Genomic DNA, 21,423 nt, shown 5'->3' on the forward strand with positions numbered 1-21,423 from the left:
GATGACGGGTGTGTAAGAATGGTCAGCTGGCTTCGCGTCTAGGTAGGTGACGCGGCTGAACGTGCTGCCCAAAGCCGATTGCAGCCGACCAATCGCGCCCCCGAGTGGCTTGTCCAAACACCTGCCAACTGTAATGCCTGCGAGAACAGAACGCACACTGCATACCTATTCACAGTCTCCAGACACAGAAACATTTCTCCAGTTCTAGGGAATCCGAAAATGCCACGTTGCTACCGATGACCCCGTCCGACCTACCTAAAGCGACATGGCGGCAAGTTGCGGTAGTGGGGGCTTTCTTACGGTACCAGTCCCCTAAGATAAAGACTACTTCCCCTAAGTGATAAATTTGACGAGAGCCTCATCGATGTTTCCCTTAAGTACAGGTGTACACGATGGAACGAAAATTCAGCGACACACAATTACCTAAGAGCTTGCGCGCTCCAGAGATAAAAGCCAGACCGCCTGCACCCATTCTGTAGTTTTGTATTTCCATAATTTTTCCTCGATTCGATACCAGACCGAATTGAGTTGAGCGTGTATATTGTACGCATTGCGATATAAGCACCTTTTCTGCACTGCTAGCTAAGCTTGTTACTTTGATAATCGCTATAGAGGTTAATCACAAAAGGTAAGACATGACAGCAGTTGCTTTTTATGACGTGGTTCGCCATGTGGTGGTTGGTTATCTGGAAGTCGCACTTCTGCGACCAACGACGCACAAACAAAGCCCTTTCTCTGCACCACCTCGTGCCACAAACCCGCTTGCGAATAACAACACTAACGCCATTCACAGCACAATGACTTCCGCACCCACAATACAGCCCAAGTTCCTGCCAAACAGGCATGACCTAGGCATCGTCGCAGTCGGCTTCAGCGGCGGCCAGGTAAGCCAGCCCTCCCACCGCACCCATCTTACCTAGACCAAACAACCAACAATGCATCCCACCAGCCCAAAGCCGGCGTCGACGCCGCCCCCATGGCCCTCATTGAAAACGGCCTCATCAAGCAACTGGAAGAAGACCTGGAATTCAAAGTCACCTACGACGGCCAAGTGCACAACTACACGGAGCTGCAACCCTCAGACGACCCAGACTACCGCGGCATGAAGCGACCAAAGTTCGCCTCGGCAGTCACAAAGCAAGTCAGCGATCAAGTCTACGCTCATGCCTCGTCGGGAAAATTGGTGCTGACGCTCGGTGGTGATCACTCGATTGCCATCGGCACCGTTTCTGGTACCGCCAAGGCTGTGAGGGAAAGACTGGGCAAGGATATCGCAGTCATTTGGGTCGACGCACATGCCGATATTAACACGCCTGAGACGAGCGATTCAGGCAACATTCATGGTATGCCCGTGTCGTTCTTGACGGGACTGGCGACGGAGGAGCGGGAAGATGTGTTTGGCTGGATTAAGGAGGAGCATAGGTTGAGCACGAAGAAACTGGTTTACATTGGTGAGTTTCTTGTCCCTGGCATGGAGTGCATGTGAGATGAGAGACTGACACCTTGCAGGTCTTCGGGATATTGATCGGGGGGAGAAGAAGATTCTGAGGGACCATGGCATCAAGGCCTTTTCCATGCACGATATCGATAGGCATGGTATCGGCAAAGTCATGGATATGGCATTGGGTTGGATTGGCAGCGACACGCCCATCCATCTCTCGTTTGATGTCGACGCTCTCGACCCCATGTGGGCGCCTAGCACCGGTACTCCTGTCCGCGGCGGTCTGACTCTCCGCGAGGGTGACTTCATCGCCGAGTGTGTTGCCGAGACTGGTCAGCTCATCGCGTTGGATCTCGTCGAGGTCAACCCCAGTCTTGACGCTGAGGGTGCTGGAGACACGGTCCGCGCGGGTGTTTCGATTGTTCGTTGCGCGCTTGGTGATACGCTTTTGTAAGCTTGTTTCGACTTGTGGAGTTTTGTAGGCTTTTGATTAGGGAGATAGACATAGATGGTACTCGTAGATGATTAATTACGCAAGTTCACATCGCATTTGCATCAAACGTTGGCAGGTAGATGTAGACGCTGGCATGGCAACTACTAATATATCCACGAGAGCATTCGCGGATTTGATAGACGTGCAGGGTAACTACATCTACATTGGTGATGTTGATAGTTCTCTTTGTGGCTTATTGTCGCAGTCTGTCCTGCTTGCTTGCGGAATGTACTTGTCAGTGTGGGAGTGCATGTGTCAGTGATAAACAATAGTGAGGCATCTACTATGACAGCTACGGAAACAATCGAAGGTCTGATAGGTATGCAGGGCAACCACTTCTATGTTGAACAAGCCAGTAGAAGACCTTACTACCTGTTGCCGTAGTCACTCCTGCTAATATCTAGGTGTTCGGATTAATTCCGAACCCAGCAGGTAAGAGCTCTAGATCACACTTCCTGTAAAATGCAATTGCAGGTAAGTAACGAAGCAGCTGCGCAGCAGTGGCTGCCAGCTCTAGAGATGTGATATAATGATTTCTGCCCGTGGTGTTCTCTCTTCTTTTCTTCAGCTAAAGGCGACGGAACAAAGGTATGTTAACGTTTCTCTCCCTTCACTACCCATGCCCTATCAAGCAAGATACACTACATCAAAACGTTAATTCTGCTTCAAAATGCTAATTTGTACAATTTTGTTGTAGCTAGTTCCAACTTAAGATGTCTGCTTGCATTTGCAACTGCGGTTCGGGGCTATTGGCCACTATAGGAACCAATGTTCTCAGTAGTGGCATTTTCTTGTGCCTGTGCCTTTTAGGCACATATGTCTTCGGCTGGTGGTTTGGCCTAAGTTGGCCTTGGGAGAAGGCTAAGAGAAAGGCCTTGGTGGATGACCTCGAGGCTGCCAACCTCAAGTTGGTGCGGAGGAGGCGGGACTCGGTGGAGGGGGCGTTGGGGCAGGAGGTGGTGATGGCGGCCATTGCCGAAGAGCGGCATCAAGGGGATGCCGCCCGGCTAATGAAGAAGATCTCTGATCTTCGAAAAGAGTTGGAAGAGGCGAAAGCCATGGGCTTCGTCCCGGCATCCGGGCTTGGGGCCGCTGGCCCATCGACCGTCCGAAAGCGCAATCCGTCCTAAGTATATTTTCCCTTCATCGCATGTATCACCTATCTTTTGTATCCCTTATATCTTTTACCATTTCCCTTTCATAACATGTAACATCTTCTTTCTGTATCCCTTACATCTCTTACTATTGTCATTCTTATGGGCCTTGTCCCCCACCTCCCCGCGGTTAGGCCTGGGGCCACTCCCAAGGATGAAAGGGAGTGGTGCAAACGGGGGCTATTCTTACTCACCATCTACGATACATCTAAGAGCGCAGATCGTCTCAACTCGTACCTCACTTCTTCCGGTCTGGCGGAGACATTCAGAATACGCGATCAGCAAGCCTATCCGCGAAGCTGTTGTACCCTTCAGCAGCAACTGAACCACCTTTCTCGGCCTTCGCCATCCACCATGTCAACTCCCAAGGCTACAAGCCTTCCGGGAAATCTCCTCCTCACAGGCGTTGTCGGTTCCAGCCATGGCCTGTCTTTGAACACTCAACGCTTCTCAGCGACCATGTCGTCTCGAAATAGCAGACTTCCAAACCTGTACCAGCAGCGAAAGCACATCAAATGAGCTGTGGTAGAATGCAATGTAGCTTCATACCTGGTCAAAGCCTTCACTACCTCACTCCCGCGACCACCGCAACCACAGCCACAGCGCTCTTCTGATGGCTCACACGCAACCCAAACTGTTCGTACAGCCAACACTCCCAGCGCCTTTGTATCACAGCCACAACAACCTCCAGATGTTTCACTGGCTCGCATGCAAGTCGCACTATCCATACCAACAGTCGGTACCGAGCCTTGATATCCAAATGCTTCCGGTGTTGACGCTACTGGCTGCTGTCTGGCACACACTCGTTGCAAAGCCTTCACACTTACTCTAGTCAACGCATCAGAAACCAAGACTTCATTCCAAAAACCCTGGCACGAGATCAGTGCTCATCTCTGGATCATGTATGTAATCACTAAATAGAACAGGTAGCATAGATAGTATAGATAGTATACGTAGCTCGTACCATTAAAAAAGACCAACAAGTTTCTCATCCAGTCACTTCTCGCTTACTTTTATTTGATTGAACCCGTGCATGTCCTTTACCTTGGTACAAAGCCCCTCTTTGCTGACCCAAGCGACCGTAAACCGTGGTTTTACTAGTGCGCTCTCATTAGCTGTATAAAATCTTCCTCACGTTCTCTCAATCTCCATGTATCTCCTACTTTCTCCAAATCTCTGCAGCTGTACTGGAATATTGCCATCATGCCAACATTCAGTCTAGGCCGTCTTGGTCGCTTCCAAATATCTCGTCTTCCTCCTCCAAACACCTCGTCGCCAACAAAGCAGCATGATTTACCTTCCAGTCCTCCACCAGAGTATACCAAAATTGCCGAAATTGAAACCAAGTTCCACGCTCCATCGAAAGCTCAGCCACCAGAATGCAATATAGAGCAGGTACGTCGATTCCTTATCGAGATCGTTGCGATTACCCTTGGCGCCAACTTCGACGAGCTGAACGCAGCTCTCTACGACATTCCTGCACCAACCGGCACGAACACAATCCTTTGCGACGACGAGCGCGCAAATCTCCTCTCCCAGTCTAGCATCGTCCGCAAGGTCCATAGGCGCTTCGTAGACAATGAAAAGACGAGGATAGATCGAAAGGACGAAGATAAAATCCTCGCAACTATCACCAAACCTGTGGAGAGCTTTTCAGACAACTTTACAATACCCTCGTACTCTTTGGACATGATAGGATGGTACGGCGAAGAAGTGCGATCGCCGTCTGGTATACCCTGGGCGTCTACCATCCCTGGATTTTGGGATACAACACCCCCGTGGCCGTATACATCTTATGACAAACGGCCATTCGAATCCAGTATGAGGGCATTCTTTGTCATCTTCAAGTCTGTATCGCCTAACGACAGGGTGCACGGCATACTATGGGAAGCATGGGACGATTCACGGAGACGTTATGGCTTGGGTGATTTGGGCGATCCGATTATATGTTGGCCGCTGAGGGGGGGATATGAGGACATGTGGAAATCGCTTCAGAAGATGACGCCGTCGGAGCTTTGATGGGCCGTGAAAAGGTCCGTAGATATCGTATCTTCCACTGGCAACATACTTCCCACCAATGACATAAGGAACAATCATGAGTTTTTCATGTTTACAAATACGTCTCTCCATTCATCTGTGACTGCCGAGTTCCGAAGGAGTGTTTGAGTTATGGAGTGCAATCGCAGTGGATCGATCCCGGGAGGCGATCAACCGCGCTAGTGCAGCCCCTAAGCACAGCCCCATGCACCAACAGCCACAATGACATCATGCTAGCTGTACCTGCAGCAACCAACACCATCAATTTCGCTGTAAACCTGCTGTTAGCCCGAGACGAAACACGACAAGCGCGGTTTGCACATCGCCATCTTCCAAGGTTTCTCCGCCGCCTTCTCCTCTTTTTCTTGTGCATTTCCTTCCACTCTTCCCTTTCAGTCTGTCGCTTCGACTTGTAATTTCCCTACACGCGACTTGCACGCGAGGGCCCCTTTAGACCTCGATCCTTGTCATCACAACAACACCAACAAGATGGTGCATCAACGCGCATCTCAGCGAGCTCTGCTACTCAGCGCGACACTTGGTCTCGCTGGTGCAGTCGCCGTGCCAGAGCCGACAGCTGTTCCCGCCAAGGTCGAAGTTCGGGCGCCCGTTGTGACTCCCGCGGCCATCCGGTTCGATGGGCGACACAGCTATGTGCAGAAGAGGGATATCCTCGACGACATCAAGAGTGGCGTAGAGAACTATGCAAACTCGATAGGCAGCGTTCTGGGAACAGACCTGCCCAGCTTCTTCACAGAGGGTAAGCAAATGCATCCAAGGCAAGCCTCGCGCTAGCAAGGCTTGTGCTGACACTTCGTCACTAGGCATCCCCGGCTGGTTCGAGGACCTGCCTACCGGCAGCCAAGTCCTCTCAAGTCTCGGCATTAACGACGACGATTTGGCTGCGAAGCCCACCGAAGTCCTCAACATTCCTCCCTATGCCAACTGGACCGACCAGGGCTGGAACGTTCGCTTCCACGGCAATGTCTACAAGTTCCCGGACATCTCGCAGAGCAAGGTCGACGACTTGGCCAACGTCTTCCTGATCGACACCAGTGTTGACCAGCTGCCTGACAACCAGAAGGCCCAGGCACGCAACCTCACGCGATCCATCTTCGTCGTCCAGCAAGGCGGTGAGAATGTCTCCATGTCGCTCGAGCCCGCGCCCATGCAGGGTGGTGATGGTGAGCCCGGAGGCGGCAACTCTGTCGAGGCACCTGGTGGCGTCCAAAACCTCACCCTCCCCTACGAGACGACCGTAGAAGGCGACTTTGACGTCTTCGTACCCATCCAGTCCAACGGCCTCCTCCCCGGCAATGAGACCAACAACGTCCAGCGCCTGAACGTCTACACCAACGGCACCATGAGCGGCAATGCCACTGCCTTCCTTGTGCCATCTGAGGGTATCACCTTCATCTCCGACATTGACGACATCCTGCGTGTAACCAAGATCTACGACCCCAAGGAAGGCCTTTTAAACTCCTTTGCCCGTCCCTTCACCCCCTGGATGAACATGCCCGAGATCTACGCAAACTGGTCGCAGACCCTCCCCAACAACACGCACTTCCACTACCTGACCACCACCCCCGAGCAGGCCACCCGTCTCTACATGGACTTCATCTACAAGACCTACCCTGGTGGCTCTTTCGACACGCGCCCGCTCAACTTCTCAGACGTATCCGCTACCCTCTCCATTCGCATGTTCCTCCTCCAGAAAGTCTTTGCCACCTTCCCTCAGCGCAAATTCGTCCTCGTGGCCGACACTTCAAACAGCGACGTCATGAAGGACTATCCCCAGCTCGCTCACGACTTCCCGAACCAAGTTCAATGTATCTTCCTCCGCAATACCTCTGCCACCGACGACACTATGTGGTTCCCGTACAACACTGAGGGCTTCAAGGGCCTGAACAACAGGAGCTACATGTTCTTCCGTGAGCCAAATGATTTGGCTGGACTGGATATCGTTAACGGACAGTGTCTGAATGAGACGATTCAGCAAAATGTTACTTTCTCGAGGCAGGCGGAGATTTTGGGAATTCATGGCGATAGTGCGGGTGGCAAGTTGAACAGTGGGGCTACGATTGGCTTCGTGGTTGCGCTTTTCGCTGCTGTTGCGTTGTCATTGTAGGGGGAGAAATGGATATGGTTAGGTTGAGATGAATGCATACGAGATACGTTGTTTGCTTGTTTCCTCTTCTTTTTTCCTCATTAATATTGAGTTTTGGCATAGCGGCATTATCTGCTTTTTTGATTTTGAGTCTTCTTGTTCATAGTCAATTTTTATCATGGGTACAATTATCAGATTGTCACGATTGAATTTCACGTTCCATGTGTATGTATGGGCATGTGCTACTGCGCAGGTGAAGAACAAGGACGACCACAATGATGATAAATCTATGGACTCTTGATACGAGCGTTGTGCTTAACACTGTCTTAGTTCTGACACCGCTTACCCTTCTTATCCTCACCATGCCTGCTACCGTGAAACCAACACACCCTATTCTTCACGTCGTCGTTCCGGTGGTTAAGTTTTCGTCGGCTACCATATTTGCATAGTGGCACATTGTTCTTTTTGGTGGCTGCCATCATGGAGTTGACAGTCTTAGTTCCTTTCTCCTTCTCTGTCTGTGTGACTGGTTCTGGTTTGTGGTGATCTCTATGAAAGCCAGAATGTTGAGTCAGTGCAAACTTATCGGTGCGTAAGACATCCGGTAAGCCATCGCTTCGAGAGGCAGAGTAGGGACGCTTTAGGGATGGGAGTGAACGAGAGTGTGAGATTTCGGAATCATCTGAGCTGCATGATTCAGATATAGAGTTGCGCTGAGGGAAGACTAGGTGCTGATTTGGATCGTCAGCCACCATAGCTGAGTCGCGACGTTCAGTATTGTGATCCATGGTTGTAGTTGAGCAGTGGGAGTTATAGCTGTGATTATACGCCTGGGTAGGCTGGGCACTGACGTTGGATGATGGGTTCAATTACTTCTTCGAATGGAGGACTGCAAGGGCTACCTATGTATGTATGGTCTCGCAAACGAAGCTTAAAGACATTGGGTCGACAAACAAGTGACCATGGGTGATATATTGCAATGGATATCTCTAGACGACTCAAGATGTTTTGAGTTCATCCCCGAATGTCTTGAGACACTCCATCAGATACGATGTTGATATCCCATACGCACAGCCATAAGTCCTGAACGAACAACCAGATAGCCATCTCAAACACTAATACTCTCCTCAAACCTTCTAGCAATCTCTAGCATCTCAGCATCAAGTCTCGAGCCACTCAAAAATGTTACGCTGAATGGCAACACACCACCGTCCTCCTCCTTCCCACTCAGTTCCTTAACAGGATATGTCCCCGCCGGTACAGCCACACCACACAAATCCAGCACATTCCCGCAATGTGTAAACTCGCCCAAGATACTATTCTTCTTGATCGGATCTGCGAGCACCTCGTCTATCTTCCAGTGCGTAGGCGTCGTTGGTACAACCACTACATCAACGCCAGAAGCGGAGTATGCGAAAACCTTCTCTGCTTGGCGGGTATAGAGAGCTTGCGCTTGTAGGTCGCGGTATACATCTACGGCCGAGCTCTTCCGCGCAACAACAGCGTCCATGAGCTGAGCGGTTACAGGATGTAGTGCTGAGCGGTTCTTCTTAAGAAAGTCATCTGGGAGAGAGGCTAGGCGTTCAGAAACGAAAGTGCCGTCGTAGAGGAGTTGACCCGCCTTTTGGAAGGGCAACCAGTCGATTGGTGTGAGGACGCCACCGATTGCTTGTAGTTTCGATACCGTCTCGTTGAACATGCGCCGGGCTGGTGTTGAGCAGATGGCGAGTGCTTCGGGTGGTGGGATGCCGAATTTGAATGTGTGCGATTGGGGACCGATACTGTTTACGTGGCGTTCGAATGTTATCTCGGGTTTCGCGTAGGGGTCGAGCGGGTCGTGGCCTTCGAGGATTTGCCAGAGAATTCGCGCGTCGGATATGGTTTTGGTGGAGAGTGCGATGCAGTCTAGTGACAGACATGCCGGTGTGATGCCTCGGAAGGAGATTGTTCCTCGTGTGGGCTTGTATCCGACGATGCCGTTGAAACCAGCAGGTACTCTGCCTGAACCGGCTGTATCCGTTGCTAGGGAGAATGAGACGAGGTTGGCTCCTACTGATACAGTGCTGCCGCTGCTTGAACCGCCGCTGATGTAGTCTTCGTGGTAGACTGAATGAGTGATACCGTATGGACTGCGACAGCCTACAAGTCCGGTAGCGAGTTGATCTAAGTTGGCCTTTCCGATAAACAAAGCACCTGCGGCGATGACCTTCTCGTACACAGGAGCAGACGATGAAGGTACATGAGCAAGTGGCGGACATGCAGTTGTGGTAGGAAGACCGGCGATATCGATACTATCTTTAACACTGAACGGAACGCCAAATAGAGGTGGAAGAGCGTTTCGATCAGGAAAAGTCGATATCAACTGTCTTGCGGCGTCTAGAGTCACTACGCGTGGCGGCAGGTGTATCCATACTGCGGGATCTATCTTCTTGTACGCTTCGATCTTGTCGTAGACCGCGTCAACGACTGTTAGGGGCGAAAGACCGTTCTTGTACGCTCGCTGAAGAGCGGGTATCGTGAGATCGCCGTCGAATATCGGCGGTGTTTGAGGAGGCGTTGAATCGGCTTCGACACTCTTGCTTGATACTGGTGCGAGGGCATCTAGTAAAGGGTCCAGGCTACCAATGTATCCGAACAGGCCTTGCGACCAATGTATCATATCCAAAGTCGACTTCTTGAAGCAAGCGTCATTGTATCCGCTGGTGGCCTCTTCAATACCACAGCATTCGAAGCCTCGATCGTTCGCTTCCCGGATGGTAGTAGCAAAGCAGCATTCCGTAGTGACACCAGAGACAATGAGGTGTGTGATGGCTCTCGCCTTGAGTTGATGCAGAATGGTTGTATTCCAAAACGAGCCTTTGCCTGGTTTATCGATGATAACCTCTCCAGGCAACGGCTTCAGCTCTTCGATAATATCATGTCCGTATTCTCCACGGGTAAGTAGGCGACCAAGCTCTCCCTTGTCACCTATGACTAGTTTGTGTTGGGTGTTGCCTGGTGCAGCTTCTTGTCTGATCAACTTTGATGATGGGCAGTCGGAAAGGTCTGGTTTATGGCCCTCGCGAGTGTGGAACACAGTCAGACCGGCGCTCCGGCACGCTTCCAACAATTTCTTAGTTGGAGCAATCGAAGCTTGAACAGCCTCTAGGTTTCCTCCTTGGATTTCGCCGAAACCTTTGGTGAGCAGGAAATCGCGCTGCATGTCGATTATGAGCAACGCAGTATGTTCCAAAGGGAAGGAAAACGCGTATGGCTTCGCGTCAAAGGAGATCATCGTGGTATTGAGGGGCATGTTTGCTGTCGTTCGCAATAGCGTAAGGCTACAAAGACGCGATGGTTGAAAGGCTGTGCGTATGCTAAACGTGCCAGATCTCTTCGAGCTCAAGTAGGAAAGAAAGATATACAGAGACCTAGGAGAGAAGACCGGCACTCCATACCGGCGTCCGACATCGAACTCATCAGATGAACGTGGGGAGTCCAAGACTGGCCGCGAACGGAACAACGGAATATGCAACGAGCCTACGGCCCGAGTTTGGGCGACGGCTATCGAAAAGGCACTAGAAAAAAAACAGCCTAGCGTGCCTCACCGATAAGAAGCCTCCGCTCTGCCCAGCGGCTGACACTTATTGATGCCTGTCTACATATCAAGATTGGAGTACTGCCCTCCTTGATAGTTATGCCAAACCTTTCCCGTCTCCGCATTCACCCCGCCGCGCCAACGGCGAATACCTCCGAGATAGGAACTGATATGGTTATCAAGCTGGGGGCGATCATGGTACAGCCATGTAGCTGTCGCGATTCAGTAATCGAGACTGTGGAGCTTCATAAAGGCCGAATGTAGCTCTGTTCAAATGAAACCCAGTGTATTCGTTGTATTGTCTTACTTCTGACCATGTCTGTGCTTAAAGCAAGGCTTGCACCTCATCTTCACCTCAGGGTACCCTTTGAGAGCGGTAAATATGGGTCGCGCTGGTCAAACAAAGGTATGTAGTTGATGGCACATGTATATATCTGAGCCAGGCTAATCCTCAGGTGAACAATAGATCTTGATCCGGTTCCTCCTCAACAGCGTACCTGGGGTGGGCTTGACTACTGGGCGTACTGGTGCTCGGATATGCTCGCCCCTCCTTTGGCGTCCACCGTCAGCAGTGTCATGGCGCTGGGTTTCACGGCTAGAGAAACGATACCCATCGTCTTCTTTGGGTTCGCCATTTGCAGTGTGGTCATAACGCTCACTGGGAAGATGGGCGCCACGTACGCTGTATCATTCCCCGTTGTCATCCGAAGTGTCTTTGGCATGTATGGCTCGTTTCCAGCGATCTGCATTCGAGCCTTCGTTGCGATGATGTGGGCTGCTATTCTCACAGTGCAGGCAAGCAACTTCCTGCAACGTTGCCTTGAGGCGATTTGGCCAAGCTTTATCACTTTTCCGAATCATTTGCCTGAGAGCGCTGGTATAGACTGTATGTCTCATCAATCTCTATATATCCATGCATGTTGCTAACAGTCCCGTAGCGGCTGGTTTGCTTTGCTTGTTCTTATACTGGTTTCTCCAGACCGCACTTGCCCTCATGCCGATCTCAAAGTTGCGCGTTCTCTTTTGGATCAAGGGCATCGTCGTGCCGCCAACGTTCTTCGCATTGTTCCTTTGGGCCGTGATTGTGACCAAGGGGTAAGTGTTTCTGAGCATAATGCACCTTTAGATAGCGCTGACTTTATATCCAGTGGTGGTCCCCTCATCAAGGGAAAAGTGGAGATTACCTCAACTTACATGAACACGACCTACTCAGTCCTCACTGGACTCAATGCCGTCGTTGGACTCTTCTCGTCCCTAGCCGTCAACATGCCAGACTTCGGCAGGTTCTCCAAGAACCAACTCGCGGGTTACCACCAGTTCCTCGCTTTACCCATCATTGGAACATTAGGAGCGCTGACACCCATCTTCGTCACTGATGCTCATTCCTATATATGGGGCGACTTTGAGTGGTATATGCCAGACGTCATCGCCAAATTCGACTCCAGAGCTGCGAAATTCTTTGTATCTGCCAGCTTCCTCCTTGCCACCATTGGAAATCAAATCGCAGCAGATACGTATCCGTTCGCGAACGATGTTGCTGGTATGCTACCAAAATACGTCAACATCTTCCGGGCTACCATCATCATCTCCGTCTTTTGCATTGTATCCACTCCATGGAATATCATTAAGAATGCGTCTGGCTTGCTCTCGTTCCTGAGTGGCTACTCATGTCTCATGGGTCCTCTCGCAGGTACTATGGTCAGCGACTATTACCTCGTGAAGAAGGGCAAGCTCGATGTGGATCAGCTATATACCGATCGTGGCATTTATTGGTACAACCACGGTTGGAACTGGAGAGCATATGTGTCATTTGTTGTAGGATTTGCTCCCCTTCTCCCTGGCTTTGCGAAGAGTATCGACAATACTCTAGATATCGGTGGCGCATGGAAGGTATACACATTCGCGTGGATCTTTGGGTTCTGCCTTTCGCTAGTAACGCACTACATCATCTGCATGTATATTTCGCCAGCAACAGGGTCGTTGGTAGAAAGTGCGGTGTATCCGCCGCAAAAGGAGGCGATTGCGCCAATCCTGGAAGGTGAAGAACCATTGAATGAGGAGACACTTGTGTCCAAGGAGAAGGGAGTAGCTGATATGGCTTAAGTAATGTCGTGTTAGAAGTTTCAATAAAGACCAATTCATATCTGCTACTACCTTTCCGTGTATGACGTTGTGGATGAGTAGCGAAGATCTGGTGTTCTCTTAGCGATGCCGCTGATTAATTTCCGCTTGGTCAGTGCTCTTTCGCGTTAGACCTCGGCTGCCTCCTGTTCAGCTTGACTCTTCACCCTCCCTGCCGGCACCTCAGCGCCCATCGCATCCACATCATAGGTGACTTCCCAGTGGAGCTAGCAGCTACGTCCAACATGCATCAAGCCAGGGCCGTAGTGTGATGCACTGGATCCATGGAGAGAACACCCTGGCCAGCCACTTTACGAAGTAGTCACGCGGACGCGTCTCCTGGACCGCGACTCCAATAACAACGACTTGGCGTCGTCCGTCTGTTGCCGAGACGGACGAACACTGCATGCTGAGATGCAAGCATGAACTTCATGCCTGTTGAGAACTCGCCGCCAAACCACTTCCCACGTGTAACCAACGCCCAGACTACCAAGTCCAAATCGCGCCGCCCATGTGATCCGTGCCGTCGACGAAAGTCACGGTGCGAAATATCAGAAAGCGGGCCACCATGTGTTCTTTGTCAGTTCCATGATCAGGAATGCACCTTCAACGAAAATCCGCAACCGCGGAAACGGCGCGCTGTCGCTATCAACGAGGGTTCTGAGCCTGTTGGGACCATTCGCGGCCAGCTACCTCTTGCAAACGATCATGGAATTAGCACTGCAGCTTCTACATCTCCTCAAGAGATTGCAGCCAGGATCCGACAGGATCCGCCAATCGATGACTATGCAAATCTACGCGGGCCTTCGCTCCTAAAGAAAACGCTCGGCCTGCAGACTAATAGGCACAGTCGTTTTGTCGGTTCTACTTCCGAGTACGAACGTCTGTTGTTGGCACTCGAGCCACTTCAATCGATTGCTGGCGTTGATTCTTTGGTTGGCCATCCAATATTAAGAAAAGTTGATGATACCGACCCAACAATATTCGTCTTATCACCTGATGCCGGCACACTCAACAGTCATAATGACATTCCAGATCTTGATGCTATCGAGATGGCTGTAGCACCACATGGCTCCGCGTTGATACGTCTCTTCTTTAGAATCGTACATCCCAGCTTCCCAATCTTGCACAAGAAAGTGTTCTTAGAGAAGTATGAGCGAACCCACCGAGAGTTCTCACCCCCGCTTCTGGCAGCAGTATATCTCCTGGCTCTGAACTGGTGGTCGTATTCTAGTGAGTTGGCATTGCAACTCAAACCGAATGTTTCGCATCTGGAAGGATTAGCAATGAAGTCGTTCAGCAACATTGTCCATAGGCCTAAACTTTCGACTATACAGGCGGGCTTGTTGCTCCTCCAGCGGCCAGAGGGTAACAGTTGGGCGCTGACATGCCAGCTCGTCGGTCTCGGGCAGGACATGGGTCTCCAACTCGACTGTACGAACTGGCACATACCGGACTGGGAGCGTGGTCTGCGCAAGCGTCTGGCCTGGGCCATATTTATGCAGGACAAATGGGGTTCTCTTATACACGGTCGCCCCTCACACGTCACGCCAACAGACTGGGATGTGCAGCCCCTGACTGAAGACGACTTTCCAGAGAACGCCGCCGATGAGGATGACGAAGACGGAAGTACCGAGGTGGAAAAAGGACGAATCATGTTTTGTTACATGGTAGAACTCACACAAATTCTGGCACAGATCCTATCGACTTTCTACACTCTGAAGGCTGAGCGCGACTTCGCCAGCCGTACCCAGGAAGGCGTTAGATCGCTACTTGAAGCAGCCAAGCCTTTACAGCTTACACTACGTCAATGGTACGCCGACATGCCGTCTGCGCTCAAGATGCAGGACATAGCTCCAAGGAAGCTCTCTAGCGTCGGTTACCTCCACCTTGGCTACTACGCAGTTGAAATGACCTTGCATCGACGTATCATTCGCTCATTGTCTCCATCAGACGGTCCGGAAATCCGCGCTATATGCCGCCAGGCTGCACAAAGCCGACTCACATCTGCTTTCGCCTTCGTTCAATCGCTCCGACCAGAACATCTCCAATCCTTTTGGTACTCATCATCCACATACAACTTCGTACTCATCGGCTCTTTCATCTCGCTTCTGTGGGTGACATCTCCCGATAGAGAAGAAGCAGTGAAATATCGAGCTCATCTGGATGAATATAGATGGATCATACGTCTCTCTAGCAAATCGGCCGACTTCCTTGAGAGAGCGCTGATATCATTAGATCTAACTTCAAGTACGCTGATGAAGGCCGTTCCTGATGACAATGTTCCGTCTTCCGCCGCGAACGGTCATCAGAGCAGAATAGGCAATGAAACACGTTACGGTGCTGATGCGGGTCGCTCCCAAAACTCTAGATCCGTACCGAATGGCTCGGATTCGCCTGTCACATATCTCGGTCAAGGAATAAGCGAAACACTACTAGGGGGTGATGGATTGGCTGAACATTCGTGGTTTAGTGCAGTAGATGAGAGTAACTTCGATGGCGGTTACAGTACTCATGGCGTCGCTCTGCCTGGGCAGCCGGACATGACATAAGGCGCGATCATGCAGTATCGTTGACGTTATGACTTCTCAATAGTTGTCACAAATCTCGATGCTGAGCCTAGCATTACGCAAACTCATATTGCCGTTCCTATTTCGTCCATGTCAACTGCGCTTTTGGTTGGTCTTGGCTCTGCACCCTGCAAGTCAGCACATACGAGGCCAAACGACAAGGATTGTATGGATGAAAGCCACGATCCAATGCGGCGAAGAATAGTCGTACAAGTCCTTTTGCACTATTCCACCACATTTCAGCAAGTATTTACCCAGGCAAGTCCTGAATTATGTATCTTCGCCAAATCGCAATCAGAAGCTCCAATCTTACACACAAGCGAAAAGCGATAAAGGACGAGAGCTAGCCTTTGCCACTTGGTCGTTGCAAAGATGGAGAAACGAGCGGCGGCATCATGCTTGATGAAATTAGAACTACAGCGCATTCCATAATGCTGCCTAAAAGCACCTCTCTCTGCGTCGCTTCGAGTGAAATGGATGCTTTCTATAGGTGCAAGTAGACATCACCCCGACCATGGGCGCTCACGGAACGATCTTCGTGAGATTGGAGATGTCTGCTAAGGAGATATTCTATCCCTGCATTGAAGGCACCTTGTCTTCACATATGTAGGAGTACACTCATTCAGATGTGCATGTTGGCAAGTCTTGAAGCAAAATTCTTGTTCTCCACTACATTGAGAAATTTTAAAAGAAACAGCCCTTTGCTTGCGTATAAGATTCAGTACACATATACAACCTTTTCTCGAATGATGGAAAGTTACAAGAAGAGCTCGCGACCTTTTTCATTTGCGAAACCGTCTACATCTTGAAAGGATTGAGCTTTTGATGACTACGGATTATCTGTCGCAAATCCGAATGGCACGAAGTACCAGTGATGGAGCGAGTGATATACCACCAGCTAGCCTAGTATTATGTTCTCGTCGTACCAAGCAATAGAGTCCCACTCTTCTTTGCGTATCTTAGCGACACCGAGCCTCTCAAATACAAATGGGCGATTACCTACTGGTTTGATACAAAGTGCCTTCACTTGGGATGATGAGCCGCGGTACCCATTACAACAGATACCAATGAAATACAAAGGACCAAGTATATCCAACGACCACTTTGGAGGGTCAAGGTCAAAAGTCATCGTGCCTACATAATTGTTTTCTTTCTTTTCCAAACGGCTCAAGCACACAAGCCAGTGCCCCCGTTCCTCGTGTTTCTTTGTATGCCGTGATACTCTAAATCGCCCTCTCTGTGCTTTGATATAAAGGTATGGGTGTAGACAATCTGGGTCGACACGTTCCTGAGATGCTCCGTTACTGCATCTTTTCATGGTCATCTCGTGCATCTGTAGACAAGTACTACACTGCGCTTGGATCACTGTGGGTATGTCGAGATTTGTAGAGTTGGTCCATTCTTCCAATGAGAAATGCCTCTCCAAGTCCGGCTTGTCACCATGTTGCCAAGCCATCCATGACCAGCTCGGGATTGTAGGTGACCCATCCTGACGTAGGGGCAGATTTCTCCTCCGTAACTTGGGTTTGTGCGATGTCCATAGGAGTGATGTTGTAAGGGCATGTATTGGGTGCCCATAGAGCAATTCTGTATTAAGCGCATACCAACTTTTATCCGGTCTCGTGAAGTAACTGATGACTCCTGAATACGCTCTGATAACATCTGTATCCCTCGAAAGTGCGCGAGGTGCAAACTCATTCACTACCTTTGCGTATATTTTCCATCGATCGAAGTCAAGAGACTGCTTCTCAGACCCAGTTTCTGACAGACGAGGAGAAACTGAACTTTCGCAGAAAGATCGCAAAAGTGTGTTCGCTTCACTCAAGACTTGAACAATCATTTCTGGTGCTTCAACAGTACGCGGAGTCGTCGTGAAAATTGCGCCTTCTTCGAAAGTCGTTTCTGCGCATTTTAGAGATATACGATCACTGATAACTAGCGCTCGTCGAGAGAAAAACCCCTCTTGTAGTGTCCAGCCACGAGAAAACCATGGGAATTCATTTTCGTGAGTACTATGAGCCATGCTGCCGAGCACGTAGTTTGGGTAGCGGATCACTTTCCCCGGCAATGTTCGGGTAGACGGACTAGTTTCGTAGCCGGTAATACCACCATCCGCGTTGTTCTTGTTAGCTACTACAATGGTCAGATGCGCATTATGGTAGATAGTGTGCATCTGATTCAGGTAGAGATTGATTTGGGGATCGTCTTGTAGGATACAAAGACAATCTACCCAGAGGTAACGAATATCCAGATCTGCAGTCAGACGCATTGCATTCCTGATCGTAAGTGGAATTGTGACAGTATGCGATTGATGCGACAGGCTTCGCGGTTTTTGGAGCGCCTCAATATTTCCAGAAGTCAATTTGGTAGAGCTGACATTACCCCAAACATAACTGAGAGCTGCGTAGCGCAACTGCGGTGGGGGCATGAATGTGATACATTCCTCAACCACATCGATAAGATAAAGTGATATAGTCGTTTGTTTGTCGGGATCATGTTGGCAGAATATATGTCCGCGCTCGCATGTCTGCAACCGGGATTTGATCGTTTCGACTGGAAAACTAACACCCTTCGTTGTGTCGCGATGTTCTTCTCGAAGCCGCGAGGAATACATGGAGCGCTGGAGTAGGTAGATATTCGATAGTGTTGGCGGGATGTACTTGGAATCGTGAGACATGGAAGAGGGCGTATCAACATATCGTATGCTAAGCTCCTGTCTCCGCGATTTTCTCGTTGCATTCGTGGAATTAGAGCAGTCCAGTTCGGATGCTTCCTTTTCGTACAAGTTGAGGATGTCTCTGCATGATGGACATGTCGTGCTTGACTTGATCGAGCTTGATTGAGCTTTCAGTGACAGGAATAGAGCTTTGAACCCTTCTGAGGGTAAACGATGATATCCTGGCCTCCGAACCGTTAGGGATTCCAATTCTGAGGTCTCAACGTCATGGATGGATTGATCCACACGTAGGCACTCTTTACAGTACAATGCTTCATCCGTGTTCAATGATCCTAGGGACTGCATTGGTGTAGTTCTGACACTCGCGTCCTGTCCACGGTAGTTTGGGACCCGCGAGGCAAGATTGTATCATAGGCCTAGGCCTCCAAATGTAGTTTTTGGCGACAACTGTGGTGTTCTCAGTCGCTCTGCGAGCAATGATGAAGTGCACCAACAGTGAATAGAGGGACAATGATCAAACATTGATCGAAGACTGTGAAGGTGTATGTTATAATGTGCTCTGGGAAGTACGAAGGTTTAGTTCGGACTGAAAAGACATCGAAAGGCTGAGAGTAAGGTACTGAACGCTGCGCCCCACTAAGGGCGTTTTCTTAAAAAGTAAGTTGCGAAACGTTAGCCTACCAGTTCACGCAATGGCTAGCCTCAGCGTGCTACGATGGAGCACGTGTAGCACCATGGTGATGTGGTACTTCACAGTACTGAGGCATGACGTAGCTCCGCGAAAAGGTAATTGTGAACGATTAGCAATGGTCAAGAGACTGGGTGTTGCTGTGGAAGAGCCGCTGGTGTAAGCTCAGTGTTACCACTAACGAGCGAGGTCTAGCTTTGATGCTAGTAGCGTGTATAACTCTCTTGTTCGACGAGGCCTGTCCGACACTGTATAACGTAGAAAGCACGCGTAATCATGTCATTAGTATGTAAAACCCACGTACTAATCATAATACCGTTTTCCTTCGGCTGAGGCCCTACCTGCGCGATTCCACCAAGTTCTTCGAATACGCATCCAGCTCGAGAACGTTCTTCCATGCCATATCGAAGCACACCACATCACACCACCACACCACCAAACCACGCCTAGACCCTGCCAACCCTAGCCTCTTCTCTCAGCCCCCCTCAAAACGGCCAACTAAAGCAAACAGCCCCGCATCCGAACCACACCCATACATCTCCCTTCCTTAATGAGGGGTAGAGGCCAAGTAATCTTGCGCAAGCCTGCTACTGCGCTGTCGATCCCATACTGCATGTATACGGACCGATAATGCAGACTCTAGCCCTAGAGTGAGATCGAACCGCTCATGTTCGCTGCTTGAATTTCTGTTGAGGAGTATGAGCGGCTTCGAACCAGAATACGGCAGGTTGCTGGGCGTCAGGATGGGTTTTGGAGGGTGTGTCGCGTGTGGTGCTGCTTATTGAGGGGAAGCGTGGTGTGACGTCAGCGGTGCCCATCGAAAGAAACGAGCATGCTTGATGGATGGCATGCACGTTATCGCTGTCCATCCATCAGCTGAAGTGGTTAAGATAACAGAAACAAGGGGCGACCCCGCTGGGAAATGCAGTTTGATATCATCCTAACTGTCGAGCATAACGATCACGCGTCAGCGTTCCGTGTGGAGAGAACTCACAAAAAAGCACGCTGCACGAGGAGATGCAGGGACCGCGCACCAGTCCGCCGCGAACACTTCCAATTGGATAGGACATCCTGTATCGGCGAATTCTCCGGTACGCTTGCAAAGGGTTATTTTGGGGTGACCTAAAACAAATTACACAAGAAGCATCGCGGGAACCGCAATAATTATGGCGTAAAAGCACGGGACAGCATGACAGCATGGAGAATAGTGATGATGACAAATATAGTGATCGTGAATTCGTAAACTAACTATACAGAGTGTGATTCGGGAACCTAGCAGTTCCATCGAACTGATGCTATGCACCGAAGGGGGTATCTGTGTCTGATTTGAGCACTTCATTTCAGAACCATTGCGCCATTGCCAGCCAGAAAGCAAACGCCCATCGCAAGTACAAGATTTGAGAACGATCGTAATCATCGTAAGCCTCACGTCATCGCTTCATACAGACGTGCGTCAAGGCGGGAGTTTACGCCCAAGTCTTGGAAGTGTTGAGACCAAGCTCGAGATGCTGTGCGATGGCGTCTGCAAAGTCGCCGCCAGCGTTTGACGAGTGACGGCGACGTTCACGACGTATTTGGTGTTCGGCTTCCATGAGGCGGCCCTGGACCCAGGCACGCTGCTTCTCGTCGTTGCGGATACATTCTGTATTCATAAGTTCGGTGAGGGTAGCGACGATTTGTTGGTTGATCTCCGCGAGCTTGTGGGATTCTTCAGTGTGCATGTCGTCGATGCTGTTGCGCGGGGTTCCGCCAGTCCTTGAGCTGACGGTAACAGGTTCACTGGCTGCGGGGAACGGCGTGGAGTACTTTGTTGGTGAGGTAGGCGATGACGAAAGAGATTGAAACTCCGGGGAAGTGGCAGCCATAGGTGCGTTGAAAGGAATTTCCATAGCCATGCGGCGCTGGAGAGCTTCTTTCTGGGCTGAGAGAAGCATGTACTTTTGCATCGACTCGTTCTACATGAGCATGTTAGTATATGTTAGGGGGGATGTACTTCGGAGAAACTCACTCTACATAATGTGGGTCTCGACATGGGTGCCATGGTGTGGTCTGGTGTGGTGTTGTTTGGTGCTCGTGTCGTTGGACGGGGAGGGATATTTGATTCCTGTTGATGTGGGGTTGTCGGGGTCTTGATAGAAATACCAGTTGACAATGCCAAGTGCGTAAGGTGCTAAGAGATCGGCGGAGCCCCAGAAGTGTGGGTACGTGAAAGTTCTTGGTGGTGGAACCAAGTGGAGAATTGCTGATTGATAAGGTGATGGTATCGTGAGAAACCGATGATGGCTGAGATGCGGTTACGACGGATGACGGTGACAGAATATTCCAGAGTGTTGCGGTCGAGTATGGTATGCCCACTCTGTCTGGGGAATGTCTGGCAACTTAACCAGTTTGCGATGGGGCCACGCATTCACATCCCGGAATAGGCCATGACGTGCGAGTAGCATACCTGCTCCGAAACACAGCGTGGCTGAATCCGTCTTTCCGCGGTCAGTGTGTCCAGACACCTTTGGGTAACGGGGCCGTTTCGCAAAGCCCTGTCGGGATAGCCAGGGGTTGTG

General features: G+C 50.4%; 9 protein-coding genes across 9 annotated transcripts; 5 read left to right on the plus strand and 4 right to left on the minus strand.

The window, feature by feature from the left end:
* Positions 1-797: 797 nt before the first annotated feature.
* GT037_010136 (arginase) lies at positions 798-3,064 on the plus strand (the record flags this gene model as incomplete). The annotated part of the gene is made up of 4 exons (XM_038935183.1): positions 798-884; positions 950-1,451; positions 1,510-1,891; positions 2,713-3,064. 4 exons carry the CDS (start codon positions 798-800, stop codon positions 3,062-3,064), a joined length of 1,323 nt encoding a protein of 440 aa, XP_038782274.1.
* Positions 3,065-4,291: 1,227 nt separating this feature from the next.
* On the plus strand, positions 4,292-5,107 carry GT037_010137 (uncharacterized protein; the record flags this gene model as incomplete). The annotated part of the gene is made up of 1 exon (XM_038935184.1): positions 4,292-5,107. The coding sequence occupies one exon, from the start codon at positions 4,292-4,294 to the stop codon at positions 5,105-5,107; it is 816 nt and encodes a 271-aa protein (XP_038782275.1).
* A 507-nt stretch (positions 5,108-5,614) lies between these two features.
* Positions 5,615-7,253, plus strand: GT037_010138 (uncharacterized protein; the record flags this gene model as incomplete). The annotated part of the gene is made up of 2 exons (XM_038935185.1): positions 5,615-5,885; positions 5,950-7,253. 2 exons carry the CDS (start codon positions 5,615-5,617, stop codon positions 7,251-7,253), a joined length of 1,575 nt encoding a protein of 524 aa, XP_038782276.1.
* A 305-nt stretch (positions 7,254-7,558) lies between these two features.
* GT037_010139 (uncharacterized protein) lies at positions 7,559-8,020 on the minus strand (the record flags this gene model as incomplete). Its single annotated transcript, XM_038935186.1, has 1 exon — positions 7,559-8,020. The coding sequence occupies one exon, from the start codon at positions 8,018-8,020 to the stop codon at positions 7,559-7,561; it is 462 nt and encodes a 153-aa protein (XP_038782277.1).
* A 320-nt stretch (positions 8,021-8,340) lies between these two features.
* On the minus strand, positions 8,341-10,524 carry GT037_010140 (amidase signature enzyme; the record flags this gene model as incomplete). The annotated part of the gene is made up of 1 exon (XM_038935187.1): positions 8,341-10,524. One exon carries the CDS (start codon positions 10,522-10,524, stop codon positions 8,341-8,343), a length of 2,184 nt encoding a protein of 727 aa, XP_038782278.1.
* Positions 10,525-11,124: 600 nt separating this feature from the next.
* On the plus strand, positions 11,125-12,912 carry GT037_010141 (uncharacterized protein; the record flags this gene model as incomplete). Its single annotated transcript, XM_038935188.1, has 4 exons — positions 11,125-11,215; positions 11,276-11,695; positions 11,748-11,904; positions 11,958-12,912. 4 exons carry the CDS (start codon positions 11,125-11,127, stop codon positions 12,910-12,912), a joined length of 1,623 nt encoding a protein of 540 aa, XP_038782279.1.
* Positions 12,913-13,352: 440 nt separating this feature from the next.
* Positions 13,353-15,482, plus strand: GT037_010142 (nitrogen regulatory protein otam; the record flags this gene model as incomplete). The annotated part of the gene is made up of 1 exon (XM_038935189.1): positions 13,353-15,482. The coding sequence occupies one exon, from the start codon at positions 13,353-13,355 to the stop codon at positions 15,480-15,482; it is 2,130 nt and encodes a 709-aa protein (XP_038782280.1).
* A 916-nt stretch (positions 15,483-16,398) lies between these two features.
* Positions 16,399-18,522, minus strand: GT037_010143 (uncharacterized protein; the record flags this gene model as incomplete). The annotated part of the gene is made up of 3 exons (XM_038935190.1): positions 16,399-18,053; positions 18,252-18,374; positions 18,417-18,522. 3 exons carry the CDS (start codon positions 18,520-18,522, stop codon positions 16,399-16,401), a joined length of 1,884 nt encoding a protein of 627 aa, XP_038782281.1.
* A 1,809-nt stretch (positions 18,523-20,331) lies between these two features.
* Positions 20,332-20,906, minus strand: GT037_010144 (uncharacterized protein; the record flags this gene model as incomplete). Its single annotated transcript, XM_038935191.1, has 2 exons — positions 20,332-20,820; positions 20,874-20,906. 2 exons carry the CDS (start codon positions 20,904-20,906, stop codon positions 20,332-20,334), a joined length of 522 nt encoding a protein of 173 aa, XP_038782282.1.
* Between the last annotated feature and the right edge of the window lie 517 nt (positions 20,907-21,423).

Source organism: Alternaria burnsii (assembly GCF_013036055.1).
Source record: "Alternaria burnsii strain CBS107.38 chromosome Unknown 121, whole genome shotgun sequence".
In the NCBI taxonomy this organism is placed as follows: Eukaryota; Fungi; Ascomycota; class Dothideomycetes; order Pleosporales; family Pleosporaceae; genus Alternaria; species Alternaria burnsii.